Raw genomic sequence first — 16136 nt, forward strand, 5'->3', positions numbered from 1 at the left:
GTGTACATATTTCTGCCCCTAGGAGGTAGTTACCACCTGTATACATTTTTCCGCCCCCAGGAGGTAGTTACCTCTGTGGGCATATTTCCCCATTGGAGGTAGTTACCCCCTGTGTACATATTTCTGCCCCCAGGAGGTAGTTACTCCCTGTGTACATATTTCTGCCCCCAGGAGGTAGTTACCCCCTGTGTACATTTTTCCGCCCCCAGGAGGTAGTTACCTCTGGGCATATTTCCCCATTGGAGGTAGTTACCCCCTGTGTACATATTTCTGCCCCCAGGAGGTAGTTACCCCCTGTGTACATTTTTCCGCCCCCAGGAGGTAGTTACCCCTGTGGGCATATTTCTCCCCTGGAAGTAATGTTTTAATCCTTTCTTCTTGGCTGGAAGTATGTACACTTTGCTGGATCAATGCAGCTAACCCTCCAAGTCTCTCTCCAGCGTCACTTTAAGGCCTTATAATGTATTCACTTTTTTTTTTAGTTACAATATGGACAGTTGTAGTATTTTACACTTAGGAGATGAGCAGCTGAAGAAGAAAAGTCAAGTGTATATAAGAGAGTCGGCGAGCTGCAGAATGAGGCTTATGTAAACACTTGTAGTTTTGCACATAGTAAGGTGTCCCTTTAAGGGAGGTGGGGTTAGCCAGAGCCTAAATATCTCTTCATCCTGATACTGTCCAGGGAAATGAAGTGAAAGTTGCACAGAGAGCTCCCGGCTATGAATGTGCACTGCAAGGAGGCACAGTTTTCTTTCATGGAAATGTATTCTCTAATATACAGGTAGGTCCTGAGGGCGAGGAACCAGCGGCCAGCCTGTGGGATATTTATATCACTGTCAGGAATAGACGGTATTATACATCCGATATTATACATCCGATATTATACATAGGTTGTGATGATGTGATGGGAGAAGGTTTATTTGTAGGTCCAGGAAATGTACAGCATATATAGCTCTTGATTTATATGTATTAGTGGGGACTGGTACATAGCTGTATATTAGGAGGAGAGGTATATATCCTGGTGTCTGTGTATTAGGAGGAGAGGTATCTATCCTGGTGTCTGTGTATTAGGAGATGTATGTATCCTGGTGTCTGTGTATTAGGAGGAGAGATATGTATCCTGGTGTCTGTGTATTAGGAGGTATGTATCCTGGTGTCTGTGTATTAGGAGGTATGTATCCTGGTGTCTGTGTATTAGGAGGAGAGGTATGTATCCTGGTGTCTGTGTATTAGGAGGTATGTATCCTGGTGTCTGTGTATTAGGAGGAGAGATATGTATCCTGGTGTCTGTGTATTAGGAGGAGGGGTATGTATCCTGGTGTCTGTGTATTAGGAGGAGAGGTATGTATCCTGGTGTCTGTGTATTAGGAGGAGAGGTATGTATCCTGGTGTCTGTGTATTAGGAGGAGAGATATGTATCCTGGTGTCTGTGTATTAGGAGGAGAGGTATGTATCCTGGTGTCTGTGTATTAGGAGGAGAGGTATGTATCCTGATGTCTGTGTATTAGGAGGAGGGTTATGTATCCTGGTGTCTGTGTATTAGGAGGAGAGGTATGTATCCTGGTGTCTGTGTATTAGGAGGGGTATGTATCCTGGTGTCTGTGTATTAGGAGGAGAGGTATGTATCCTGGTGTCTGTGTATTAGGAGGAGAGGTATGTATCCTGGTGTCTGTGTATTAGGAGGAGAGGTATGTATCCTGGTGTCTGTGTATTAGGAGGAGAGGTATGTATCCATGTGTCTGTGTATTAGGAGGAGAGGTATGTATCCTGGTGTCTGTGTATTAGGAGGAGGGGTATGTATCCTGGTGTCTGTATTAGGAGGAGGGGTATGTATCCTGGTGTCTGTGTATTAGGAGGAGAGGTATGTATCCTGGTGTCTGTGTATTAGGAGGAGAGGTATGTATCCTGGTGTCTGTGTATTAGGAGGAGAGGTATGTATCCTGGTGTCTGTGTATTAGGAGGAGAGGTATGTATCCTGGTGTCTGTGTATTAGGAGGAGAGGTATGTATCCATGTGTCTGTGTATTAGGAGGAGAGGTATGTATCCTGGTGTCTGTGTATTAGGAGGAGGGGTATGTATCCTGGTGTCTGTGTATTAGGAGGAGAGGTATGTATCCTGGTGTCTGTGTATTAGGAGGAGAGGTATGTATCCTGGTGTCTGTGTATTAGGAGGAGAGGTATGTATCCTGGTGTCTGTGTATTAGGAGGAGAGGTATGTATCCTGGTGTCTGTGTATTAGGAGGAGAGGTATGTATCCTGGTGTCTGTGTATTAGGAGGAGAGGTATGTATCCTGGTGTCTGTGTATTAGGAGGTATGTATCCTGGTGTCTGTGTATTAGGAGGAGAGGTATGTATCCTGGTGTCTGTGTATTAGGAGGAGAGGTATGTATCCTGGTGTCTGTGTATTAGGAGGGGTATGTATCCTGGTGTCTGTGTATTAGGAGGAGAGGTATGTATCCTGGTGTCTGTGTATTAGGAGGAGGGGTATGTATCCTGGTGTCTGTGTATTAGGAGGAGAGGTATGTATCCTGGTGTCTGTGTATTAGGAGGAGAGGTATGTATCCTGGTGTCTGTGTATTAGGAGGAGAGGTATGTATCCTGGTGTCTGTGTATTAGGAGGAGAGGTATGTATCCTATATTGGGTAGAAGGGAGAGGCTCCATCTTATACCCTTCACACCGCTCTGATTAACCCTTTAACATCCGGCATCTCTTTCTCGTCAGTTCCCTGGCCTATGTCCCCACCCAGCTGAAGGGTGGACAGAGCTGTCCCTGATGCCTCAGACAGTTGAGAGGTATGCGCTAAATGTAGACTTTCTTATCTACTATCAGTCTGGGAGAGTGCGAGCGCACGACTGCAGCATTAACCCCTTCAAAGCCGCAGGGATCAGCCAAGCATCACCTGCCGCATCCACGAGCAGGGATGTGGATAACCGTTACCGGGACGGACAATAAGATGTAAGTTCTGCACTTGCTTGGGGACAGGGAACCTCGCTATGTATAAGCCTCGTCCTACATTATGGGACAAATTCAAGTTTTATTCACTTTATTTTGCATTTGAAAGTAATAAGAACGGTCTCGAATTCTCCAATGTGAATGCTGTCCTAATGCTTTATAATGCTTCATTGTACCATGACCTAATTCTATTCTGTTTTGTATCTCTGTATGTATGCTCTTTATGCTAGATCTCCATGCAAGCCAGACAAGGTATATAGCTATATACATAAGTACTGATTCGGGATTCAATTCCATTTAGTGGCCCCGGCACAAATGAAAATATATCTTGGGGGTACGTACAGAAATGAATGTATGTATTTCTACTTTTATGTCAAGAAATACTAAAAAAAAAATTTTAATCCTTAACCGGAAAATACACCAAATGTCACAGATAAAAGTTAATCTGTCAAACAAAAAAGTGCAAATGTCATATATATATATATATATATATATATATATATATATATATATTACAATATCAATATCCTATCTAACCTATGGCATCATAAGTTGTAAATATCGTAATAAACCTAAAAGTTTTATTTGGTGTATTTAGATTTTTTTATTTTTGTACATACTCCCAACCTTCATCGTGACTAACACACAAGTTGTTGTTGTTGTTGTTTTTTTTTTTTATGCTTTATTCACTCCATGTGTGTTTGATGTACAGTAAATGTATTGTAGAACGTGGATGCAATTCTTATAGAACGGTCCAAGAGTTATAGGACGTGGTGTTGTATCCGACTCTTGTGTTCACCTAACATGACACTGCCTTTCCCTATAAAATAGCAATGTGATAAAGCGATGGATGAAATTACGGCACTTTGATTTACCTGGTGTCTTAGGGTCCTGTTACACCAACAGATTATCTGACAGATTTTTTGGAGCCAAAGCCAGGAATGGATTATAGACAGAAAACAGCTAATAAAGGAAAGACTGAGATTTCTCCTCTTTTCAAATCCATTCCGAGCCTTGGTTTAAAAAAATCTGTCCGATAATCTGTTGGTGTAATAGGGCCCTAAGATAGTAACGTAAAGACTGTTGCTTTAAAATGAATGCTGTAAAAACATGGCCGTTATTTAACAATAACAGCCGTTCAGTGACGGCCCTCCAAAAAAAAAGGCCATTTTCACACTTTTTTTGAGTCACAGAAAAGCCATTTTACAACATAAATGTCCCAGAAGACTCCATTTTTTTATTATTGAGTTGTTTTTTTAAACTCTGCTAATATTTCACCTTTAAACTTTTATTGCCGTCATTACAGCTGTAGAATGAAGGGCAGGGTCAAGGTTTTTTCATAAAAAAAAAAATTAGGTTTAAGGGGCAACTCCAGCAAAAAGATTTTTTTATTTCAGATCAACTGAAAGTGCCAGAGATTTGTAATCTACTTCTATTTTTTTTAAAAATCTCAAGTTTTCCAGTACGTATGATCTGCTGTATGTCCTACATATCTATGTCTATGGCATACAGCAGCTGATAAGTACTGAAAGACTTGAGGTTTTTTTTAATAAAAGTAAATTACAAATCTCTCACTGAAATCTCACTGAAATTTTTTTTCCACTGGACTACCCCTTTAAATGCAGACCCAAAACTAAAATAAAGTTTTGATTATTTATTTCTTTGGCCAGTGTCACACAGACCATTTTGATGCAATTTTTGAAACCTTTGTCAGGAGGGGATGAAAAAGAGAGGGAAGATTTATAGGAAAGAATCTACTCATCGTCTTTTTTGTTCATCTTCTGGCTATGTTCACACATAGTATTATTTCTGTCAGTGTTTTGGTCAGTATTTTTTCAGCCAAAACCAGGAGTGGAACTGACAGGGCAAAATTAGGTTGTGTTCACACAACTTTTTTTCATGAAAAGAATGGCTGTTATTTCCAATTAAAACAACGGCCGATCTTTTCATAATGCAATGATTTGCATTGAAGTCAATGCAAACAATGGACATTGTTTCACGCAATGTATTGAACAACAACCGTTGTTTGGCTTATGGCTGTCAAAATAATGTTATGGTAATTTATTTCCGGCCGTTGTCCTTAGACCTCAATGTAGTTTTTTTAAATTAATTTTTTATTGCTTATTATGCTGCTCCTCTCTTCGGTGGGTTGCAGCAAAAATATCTTTTTGTTTTATATATACATATATATAAAAAACCAACCTTTTTTTTTTAGTTCTATAAAACTATGAGTGGGCATAGCCTAAGGCCTCCTTTAAACACTTTATTCTGGCTTAAAAAAAAAAATTAAAAAAAAAAGAGAGAAAATGCCAGCATTTCTTTTTGCCCTTCATGTGTTTTTTATGTTTTTTTTTTTAAATGTTTTTCCCCCAGTACAGCATATTTTACTACATGTGCTGATGGTTGTGCTTTTGTGCCATTTTCCCTATGGTATCCTATGTGATTCATAGTTTTGTCTTGAGGAATGGGAAAAAGAAACTACTGAAAAGCAACAGAAAAAAAAAAACATTTACACATGTGGAGGTCTGCTAAAGAAAAATGACACAAATTTGGTAAAAACAAAACAAAAACACACAACACAAAATAGTAGGTAGAGCATTTTAGAGTGTTCCTTCACGCTGCTTATTTTCTTTTTATTTCTGAGTATTTTTGCTTTTAAAATAATATTTTATTTTCACGAGGGTTTTATATCATTCAGGGTATATGTTTTTCAGCCATTTTATTGTTACTATTAAAAAACACATGGAAAAACAAAACTTACCAGATCTAAGTTTTTTTTTTAAGGCTATATTCTACATAGTATCTTTGCTTAGTATTTTGCGCTGTATTTTTCAACCAAAACCAGGAATGGATTAAAAACACAGTAAGGCTATGCTCACACACTGTTGAAATTGAGTGGATGGCCGTCATTCAATGGCAAATAACAGCCGTTATTTCAAAACAACAGGTGTTATTTTCAAATAATGGTAATTATTTGTCATTAAAGGATGGTCATCCACTCAATTTCAGCAGTGTGTGAGCATAGCCTTTCTGTGTTTTTAATCCATTCCTGGTTTTGGTTGAAAAATACTAACCAAAATTCTCAGCAAAAATACTGTGTGGGAACATAGCCTAAATGTGCACCATTCACTGTTGTTTTCATAAACTCAAACATCCGGCTGTAATGGGGTTTTTTTCTGCTGAAAAAAATACAACAAAAAAACCCACAGCAGAACATAGCAAAAAAATATGACTTTTTCCCCAATAAAGGCCTATGTATGAAACCACCATGATGGTAAAATAATAAAAATAAGAATATCAATTAATATTGTTGTTTATAATACAAAACACAAAAATATAGCGAATAAATGGGGAAATGTAAATTTGTACTTTTGCTTAAAGGGGTTCTCCGGGACAGTACGGCTCTTGTTTCCAGGTCAGGTGGGGATTGCAGTTAGGCTCCATTTACTTCAATGGAACTGATTTTATAACCCTACCCAAACTGGAGACAAGAGGGGTGTTGTCTCTGGAGAAAGGCGGCCATGTTTTTGTAGCACTGGAGAACCCCTTTAGGGGTAGCTTCACACGTACAGTATTGCAGCTGATTTTCTGCTTTTCAGAGGATTATATTTTTTTCTGGTACACATATAGCTGCTCAGAAATGGTAAAACTTAAAACCTTTTACCTTACTTTTTGGTAGAACCAAAATAATAATACATATGTATCTATAGTAAAATTAGTAATACGTTTGGTATGTAATAAATTCCTATTTGTGATGATGTCATTTTGTCCTCTGCAGAACAAGCATCCATAATAAGAGGCGACATGGGGGAGTGGGGCTTCCTGAGCTCGCTGTTAGACGCAGTACAGGAGCACTCTCCTATGGTGGGACGCTTCTGGCTGGTGGTGATGCTGATTTTCCGCATACTGATTCTGGCCACGGTGGGCAGCGATATGTTTGAAGATGAACAGGAGGAATTTGTGTGTAACACATTGCAGCCCGGTTGTCGGCAGGTGTGCTACGACCAAGCGTTTCCCATCTCGCACTACCGCTTCTGGGTCTTCCACATCGTGCTGCTCTCGGCTCCGGCAGTGCTCTTTGTCATCTACTCCATGCACCAGAACACCAAGATAGGAAGAGATGCAGAAGAGGAGGCGGCCCAGCATGGACAGCAGACCAGCATAAGATCCAAGTCAAAGTCTGAACAGCGGGGGCGCCACATCCGGACTTTCTACATCATCAATGTAGTGATGAGGATACTGGCAGAGGTGGGATTCCTGGTGGGACAGTGGCTTCTCTATGGATTTAAGGTCTCCCCGGAGTATGCCTGTGTGCGCTCACCCTGCCCAAACACTGTGGACTGTTTTGTATCCAGACCCACAGAGAAGACCATTTTTCTACAATTCTACTTTGTGGTGGGGATCATCTCCGCAATTCTTAGTCTGTCTGAACTGTTGCACATTCTGGTGAAAGGGAAATGTCGCTCCCAGAATGGTCTAGGACCAAGTCCACCTCCAGCCTATGAGAGGGATAACTGGTCCAATAGGGAACACGAGAGGACAAATCATTTTCTCTTACAGAGACAAACCAATGACGAACGGAGGGCTAGCGGAGCTGGTGGCCACCGACTGTCCATTGCATACCCTCCCGGCAGTGCTTACAAGCTGAAAGTAACCCCTAGCTCGGCCATCAGTAGTAAGTCATCCAGACTGATCAAAGGAGACTTAACTGTATAGAGAAGGTATGAAAGACTTCCAAAAGATGGCACCATTGTAGAGTGATGACCATCCTGCCCAACTGTAGCTTTAGTTTTATAAAGAAAAAAAATAGACTCCAAAAGTAACTCTTACAGTATTTTGCAAAAAACAGTTCAACCATTAAGACTTTAGTAGACTTATATTGTTAGAGCGAGACGTCACCCAAGGTGTCTTTTTAGTTTTAGAATCTAATTTTGCTATTTGAGTAGATGGATGCAAACTTCGACCTGGTCAACGAAGCTAATGGGTGTATAAAGTGTTGAAAGACTCAAACCAGAAGCAAACAGCGATGTAGATCGAAAGGGAAGAGAATGCACTGACATGACTCTCTACGAGAAGAACATCAAGTACTAAAGTACTGTATTCCAATAGTAAGAAACAAGGGTGATGAACATAAGGTGGAGGCAGCAGAACATGGCACCACTCTTCATTCTACATTACACAACAGAATTAGAGAGAGTCCGTGAGCAGTTCTGAGTCCTAAAAATGGCTAGTAGCCCCATACGGAGGTCGGGAATAGGACTATAAGATACCTTGTGTTCATGTAGATTGCATGACTGAGAAAAACATCATGTCCCGACCACCCCTTTGTTTACAGGAGGCAGACCCTTTATGTTAGGTGCCCAGAGTGTTTCCCTGGTTCCTCCTTAGCTCTGAGTGACGGCTTTACTAGCTTCCAGTCAGGAGACCAATAGAGCCACCACAGAGAGCCTAGACGAGTGGATGGGGAAGTCCTGGGCACTTAATGCTACCTAGCACTAAAAAGAAAATCCTGAATTTATAAAGATTAGAGGTAACATTGTTTCTCTCTAGAAACAGAGCCACTTCCAGACTCACTGGAAGTAAGTGTCGAAAAGCAGGAGGCTTCAACCTCTTTGCACTCCCAGGACAATCCCTTTAAGTTCCAATTTTATTTTAGCAGCATTTAAAGATTTAAGGGGTATGAGGGTATGAATGAGGGGTCTGAACTGCCAGAAGCATGTTATTGAGCAGTAGAATCTGAGCAGATTGATATATATTTATCAAGACAAAGTTCTGAGATAACTTATCAGTTATTCAGCTTATTCTGGCCTTAGGAGTCCAGTGGGAGGGCTCCAGCTTTTTCTGGAGTCCGGTGGGTGGGCCTAATAACTTTTCCATGAATAAAATACAGGTTATACTGAATCTTCTACCACAAAACTATATAACAACCTACTCTGCTCCTCCTGCTCTATAACGTACATGACAGCATTTTAATGGTGACAGGTTCCCTTTAGAGAAAAATTAAATCTTCCTTTTTAAAAAAAAAATTTAGGCTATGTTCCCACACAGTACTTTTGCTCAGTATTTTGCAACCAAAACCAGGAGTGGATCGAAAACACACAAAGGCTATGTTCGCACACTGTTGACATTTAATGGATGGCTGGCATTTCAAAACAAATAGACGTTGTTTTAAAATAACAGCAATTATTTGCCATCCACTAAATTTCAACAGTGTGTGAACTGTCAATTTTCAATTCCTGGTTTTGGTTGCAAGATAATGAGCAAAATTACTGTGTGAACATAGCCTTACATAGATTTTTACTTGTTTCAAACTATGTTTCCTACTCATATTACCAGCTGATTTCAGATTCCTGCTGGTTGCCCTTGAAAAAAAGGGATACTCCAGTGAAACATATTTTCTTTAAAATCAACTGGTGTCAGAAAGTTATACAGATTTAAAATTTACTTCTATTTAAAAATATCCAGTACTGTACTTATCAGCTGCTGTGTGTCCTGCAGGAAGTGGTGTATTCTTTCCAGCCTCTGCTGCCACCTCTAAAAACCTAGAAAACCTCTCTTGCCCTGGATAGCTCTTGTCACCGACAGAGGTGGCAGCAAAGAGCACTATTTCAGACTGGAAAGAATAGACCACTTCATGCAGGGCATTCAGCAGATGATAAGTACTGGAACACTTGAGATCTTTAAATAGGAGTAAAATACTAATCTATATAACTTTCTGAAACCAGTTAATTTGAAAGTAAAACACTTTTGCCAGAGTACCCCTTTAATACTTACTGTGTTGTCAGTCACGTGACCTAACAGCTGACCTCGCCCAATTCAAACCAACAGAATTCTGGTTAGCTTTCGAGAACTTCAGGTAACTCAAAATCAGTACAAGATAAGTTAAGCAAAGATTTTATAAAATGACGCAAAATATAATAGAGAATTTAACTGGAATGTTCTAAATTGTTAAAAAGTTTTACTTTACGCCACAAGAGGATCACAATTATTATGCTAAATCCCTATGTGTCATTGTTGACAATCGGTATTTAAAGGGGTTGTTCCGGATTAGGGTCTGCTTTATTATTTTTTCTCCTTTAAAGAATAGCACCCCTTTTGTCTATAGGATTTGTCTGGTATTGCGGTATTTAGTTTGATGTGGATGGGCTGTAATACTGGGCTCAACCTGTGTGTGAGAGAGGCGCTGCTTCCCAGAAAACAGTTTATATTAGGAAAAAAAGCAATTGTATCCAAGTACACCAAAACTAAATTAGTAGACCCCTGAGATTGCATTACCCCCCCCCCCCCCCTTCAATTTATCCAGGTTATAAAAAAGACCAGATGTAATAAAGTGTCAGGATTTATGGCAGAGGGAAAGGGGGCAGACTGGGATTTGTATATCATAAGTCTCTATACTTGAGTGGAATGTCTGTAGAGAATTCCTCCGCAGAGCCTGAGTATCGCCAGCGCAGAACAGAGATACCAGCCGCGTCTCCCTTAAATGGCAAATACACGGAAAAAGTCAGACGGCTTCTTAAATAGACACATAAAAGCTTTGTACATAAGCAAAACCCAGTGTGACGTCTGTATCTGGTACCATCTCCGTAGGGGGGGACTGGACTATAATAAGGCAAAGTCACATCATGAACTTTATAAAGGTCCAATCACACGTAGTCTGAACCCACCCTGAGGGAACACCAGATGCCAGAAGCTAAACACACTGGGGTCCTGATTTCCCTACAGGCCCCCCCCCTCCCCCCTCTCTACGGTCCTTACTGGATTTTCACTAGAAAATAATAGTGAAAACCATAACATAGGTAAAGTACAGAACTGTCCCTATGATTGATCTCTAAATATCAGAATTAAAAAAATATATGTTAATTGTTTTTTTTCTAAAGAACGCAGAAAAGGTTTCAAAATTGGGAAAACTAAATTACTCAACTGTCCTGCTTTATATTATAAGCCCATAGGGGGAGAGTTATCAAAATGGTGGAAAGTAGTATTGTCTTAGTTGCCCCTAGCAACCAATCAGATTCCACTTTTTATTCCTCACAGAATTATTGGAAAATGAAGGGTGGAATCTGATTGGTTGCAAGGGGCAACTGAGCCAATTCTTCTATACACCGGTTTGATAAATCTCCCCCTATGGTGTAAAGTAGAGCTGGCTCAGTTGTTCCTAGCAACCAATCAGATTGCACATTTTCCAATGAATCTGTGAGGAATGAAAGGTGGAATGTGATTGGTTGCTAGGGGCAACTGAGCCAGTTCTAGTTTACACCATAGGGGAGATTTATCAAACTGGTGTATAGCAGAATTGGCTCAGTTGCCCCTAGCAACCAATCAGATTCCACTTTCCCAATGAATCTGTGAGGAATGAAAGGTGGAATCTGATTGGTTGCTAGGGGCAACTGAGCCAGTTTCACTTTACATCAGTTCGATAAATCTCCTCCATAGTCTGCAAATACTTTAATGTGTCACTGTCGTATGGAAAAACCTTTGACATGTCATAGAGACATCATAGAGACAAGTCAAAATTGTTGATGGGTTTGGGTCTGAGTGTTCACACCTGTACCGATCGGGAGAAGGAGAGGACGCGCTGCAGTGTGGTCTGCTCCCATCTCTGTGTCATGTGATGTGTTGGGCTCCTAATGTAAGTCTATGGAGGCTGACTCACTGACACACTCACTGCATTGCGTCCTCTCCCAGCTCGTGCTCACAATTGGTTCGGGTCTGAGTGTTCCAATCAAAAGTTTTGACGTGTCTCTATGACATGTCAAAAAATTTCCCAAACGACAGTGAAACTTTAATCCCATTCCCATTATTTGGGCGACATAGGTCGGAGACCACTGACACCATTTTGCTGAGAACCATCTCCCGCCTAAAACTTTTTTTTTTGCACTAAAAATGATGAGCTTTTTCAGAATTGCACGCATTGTATATATGTATATACCATTAGCAGCACATTAACATACTTGCCAATTAGAGATGAGCGAACCTGGAGCATGCTCGAGTCCATCCGAACCCGAACTTTCGGCATTTGATTAGCGGTGGCTGCTGAAGTTGGATAAAGCCCTAAGGCTATGTGGAAACATGGATATAGTCATTGGCTGTATCCATGTTTTCCAGACAACCTTAGAGCTTTATCCAAGTTCAGCAGCCACCGCTAATCAAATACCGAACGATCGGGTTCGGATCGACTCGAACCCGACCCGGTTTTGCTCATCTCTATTGCCAATGTATAAAAAGGCAAAATCGGCAGGATAAGTCCCACCCACTGGGATCGCCCCAAAGCAGGCACTTTCGGGAAGGGTTTGCAGAAATAAGACTCTTGCTACCCGATTCCCAAAAACATCCCGGCTATATTGGGACTTTTGGCAACTATGTAACTGGATAGTATGAGGATAGTAGAGATGCCGAGCAACAGTGTTTCTTGAGTTTTTTTTGTATAAGATTGTTGGTCATGTTGTCTTATTTCATGTTTATTGGCTTTTTATTTATGTAAATACAATTTCTTTTCCTATGTAGTAGTCCGTGTTTTATTACCGTAATCATTTACTGTAGACATGATGGGGCTTGTAGTTATGATGATGGGGTAGCACTCAATCATGGCCTCCTAAATTGCTTTCAGATCAACTGGTGTCAGAAAGTTATATAGATTTGTAAATTACTTCTATTAAAAAATCTCAATCCGTTCTGTACTTATCAGCTGTTGTATGTCCTGCAGGAAGTGGTGTGTTCTTTCCAGTCTGACACAGCGCTCTCTGCTGCCACCTCAGTCTGTGTCCGTTATGGTTATGGGACATAGAGCGCACTTAGTGAGTCCTTCTCCTGAGTCGTTCTAGTGATTGGTTGCCAAATCCCTGTGCCAAGGTCAAAACATTGCATATCTGTATCAGATCATGTGAATGAACCTTCATTGATTATACTACTGATGCTCCATTACCACCCCATTGTCAATGACCTGTCAAAAGTTTTATTTAAAGTGGTTTCATCCATTTAAAGGGGTAGTGCGGTGTAAAGCATTTATTCACTAAATAACACACATTACAAAGTTATACAACTTTGTAATGTGTGCTATTTAAGTGAATGGCCCCCTTTGCCATGTTTCCCCCCACCCACGCTAGAGCCGTAAGTATGGTGCATTATACTTACAGAATCGCTGTCGACCCCGGCCGCCATCTTGGGACAATGACGTCATCTTTAGGAGTGTGTTATTTAGTGAATAAATACTTTACACCGCACTACCCCTTTAAGGGGAATGTGTTATCACTTTCTTGTTGCCTGAACCACGAGTTAACTGGCCATTCCCAGTGACAACTGGCTCCACCAGCCTGGATTTATAGATCTCTCCTCCTACCCTTACATACAAACACAAAAACTCGCAGCACTCAGGATACAATGGAAAAAGCTGGGTGCTACCCATAGAGTGACGGATCTATATGGTGGGGAGAAGCCTTCTGGTACCGCCCTAATGACTCTTGGTTCAGGCAGCAGGAAAGTTAATACAGGCATAACTGGAATCTCTTGGGCCAATGTGAAAAATCTATAATAGGGCCCCCATTTACAATATTGGCGTTTTTTTTATTTGCCGCAACGACCTTTGGGCACCAGGTGCAACTACGCCCCCTATAGTTACAGCCATGTTAGTTCAGGGGACCAGGTTCTTTTCTGTTCCCAGAGAATGCATCCTATATCCTTTATTCCATAGAAAAACCCACCAACTAGACTTGGCAGCGTCCCCACTCGGAGACTAATTGGACACGGCCTAAAATAAATAAATGGCATTAAGGTTTGTGTAGTCAGGTTTCCTCTAATGCCCCGGCTCCAGTGTTTGATGCTGGCCGTGTGGCTGACGCTGTTATGAAAGGATCCATATAGGAGGAATATCATGGAAGAATTATATAAAATCCTTTAGAACACGTGAGTTGGTGCCAGCTATGCCCGCTGATATATTGGTCTTAATCCTGTTTAGACGTATCGCAGCTTCATCTGGAGCCGAGCACAGGACAAGCAACAGTAGCAGCCATTACCGGCTAATATCACCGGTATCCTCTATGTATAAAGGAGGAACATTTTTGGTCTAAGAAGAGGTGCTAAATAAGCCTATAACAAATCTATAGGTGATAGCAATAATAGGACCATAGCAGCATGAGCTTCAGAGACATGTCTGCCATATACTGGACCACCACTGGGGAAGGGGGGCTATACTTTGAGGGACTCAAAAGTGTGGTAAACTAAGGTCCGTAACACACAGCCCCATCACCAATGTAAATGATTGCCAAGCTGCTGACTTACTCGTGCAACAAGGGCTGTATATATATATATATATATATATATATATATATATATTTAGCGATGTCCGTGCAGCCCTTGCCTTTAGTGTAAAATAATTAACTTTATACATACCTATCCACGCTCCCCATTGCTACTGGCTTCTGCCCGCTGTCTGCAATCTCAGAAGTTCCAGCGGGGGCTGCGGAAAGCAGGCAGAAGCCAGGAAGACACCAGGGAGTGGGTCCCCAGCATGGCTCCCCATCTCATCCCTGATCCCCAGCATGGCTCCCCATCTCATCACTGGTCCCCAGCATGGCTCCCCATCTCATCCCTGATCCCCAGCATGGCTCCCCATCTCATCCCTGGTCCCCAGCATGGCTCCCCATCTCATCCCTGATCCCCAGCATGGCTCCCCATCTCATCCCTGATCACTAGCATGGCTCCCCATCTCATCCCTGATCCCCAGCATGGCTCCCCATCTCATCCCTGGTACCCAGCTTTGCTCCACATTGATAAATTGGCGCCTAGATCTTCTATTGTAGAAAAACAAGCAACAAGGCAGTGAAAGGAAAGGCGAAAACATCATTTATATATATGTCCCAGTGAGTGATATAGGAACAAGGAAAAGGGGATAAGGAAGGACAACAGACGGGGAGAAGCATTACAGGTGGGCAGTTAATTGGGCAAATGTGAAGTTTAAGGGGTTAAAATAGATGCTACACTTTTTATGTCAATGATTTGTATGTAAAAGTAAAAATGTGTAATAAAAAAAAAAAAGTTAAAGGGGTATTCTGGCTCTAGGATAAAAGTTTATATTACAAAATAGAAAACACAAAAACCATACTCACCTAGCTCTGGTCCCCTGCAGCTCCACTTGGTCCCCTGATCTTCTCCTCTTCTTCCAAGATAAACGCTTGGGAGAAGGACTTGTCCGCACAACCAATCACTGGCTGAGATAGGACACCACTATGCCAATGATTGGCTGAGCCGGCAGGTCCTGTTCCCAAGCACTGGGCTGGAAGCAGGAGGAAGAGAAAAAGATGGGATGATTGGACAGGACCAGGAGATGCTACAGGAATCACGTGTGAACAGAGTTTATTGAGGATTCTAAGTTCATAAGCTGTTAGGGGTCCAAGAGGACAAAAGTTGATAAACCATGAGATATAAAAAAAAATCCTCACAATATTTTTAGCTTCATTGTGGTTTCCACAGGCAAAGGAGGAGTGAAGTGACTGCTGTACCATACCCCCCCCCCCCCCCCTTACACCATACCTCTCTGTTCCAGGGCCCCCATGACAACACTTCTTGGAGTTGTGTTAAAGGGGTCCTCCAAAGACAAAAATAGTTTTCAGATCAACATATGCCAGAACGTTATACATATTTGTAAATTATTTCTATTTGAAAATCTCAAGTCTTCCAATATGTTGCAGCTGCCGTATGTCCTGCAAGAAGTGGTGTGATCTTTCCAGTCGGACACAGTGCTCTCTGCTGCCACCTCTGTCCATGTCAGGAACTGTCCACAGTCCAGAGCAGGAGAGGTTTTCTATGGGGATTTGCTACTGCTCTGGACAGTTCCTGACATGGACAAAGGTGGCAGCAGAGAGCACTGTGTCAGACTAGAAAGAATACACCACTTACTGCAGGACATACAGAAGCTGATAAGTACTGGAAGACTTGAGATTTTTAAATAGAAATCATTTACAAATATGTATAACTTTCTGACATCAGTTGATTTAAAAAAAAAAAATTCTCAGGCAATGGGATGTATTATGATAACACAGCACTCATCCGTATATCTTCTGCATCCTTATATCTTCTGTTACTGAAGGATTGCTAAGAATCTGCTCAATCCCATAATCCTCAGGAACAGATTAGGCGTTTAGTTCCCTGGGGACAACTGAATGATGGGGGATTCTCCATTTATGGAGACC

At 41.4% G+C, this 16136-nt stretch overlaps 1 protein-coding gene across 2 annotated transcripts; it reads left to right on the forward strand.

Annotated features, from left to right (window-relative positions):
• Positions 1 to 692: 692 nt before the first annotated feature.
• GJD3 (gap junction protein delta 3) lies at positions 693 to 12019 on the forward strand. 2 transcript variants are annotated; one of them, XM_069952742.1, is made up of 4 exons: positions 693 to 781; positions 2722 to 2955; positions 3183 to 3286; positions 6731 to 12019. In XM_069952742.1, the coding sequence occupies exons 3-4, from the start codon at positions 3268 to 3270 to the stop codon at positions 7666 to 7668; spliced, it is 957 nt and encodes a 318-aa protein (XP_069808843.1). In that variant the 5' UTR covers positions 693 to 781; positions 2722 to 2955; positions 3183 to 3267; the 3' UTR covers positions 7669 to 12019. The 2 variants fall into 2 exon arrangements, with proteins under 2 accessions (XP_069808843.1, XP_069808844.1); XM_069952743.1 differs by lacking the exon at positions 3183 to 3286.
• Positions 12020 to 16136: the final 4117 nt, after the last annotated feature.

Source organism: Dendropsophus ebraccatus, chromosome 14 (assembly GCF_027789765.1).
Source record: "Dendropsophus ebraccatus isolate aDenEbr1 chromosome 14, aDenEbr1.pat, whole genome shotgun sequence".
Classification (NCBI taxonomy): domain Eukaryota; kingdom Metazoa; phylum Chordata; class Amphibia; order Anura; family Hylidae; genus Dendropsophus; species Dendropsophus ebraccatus.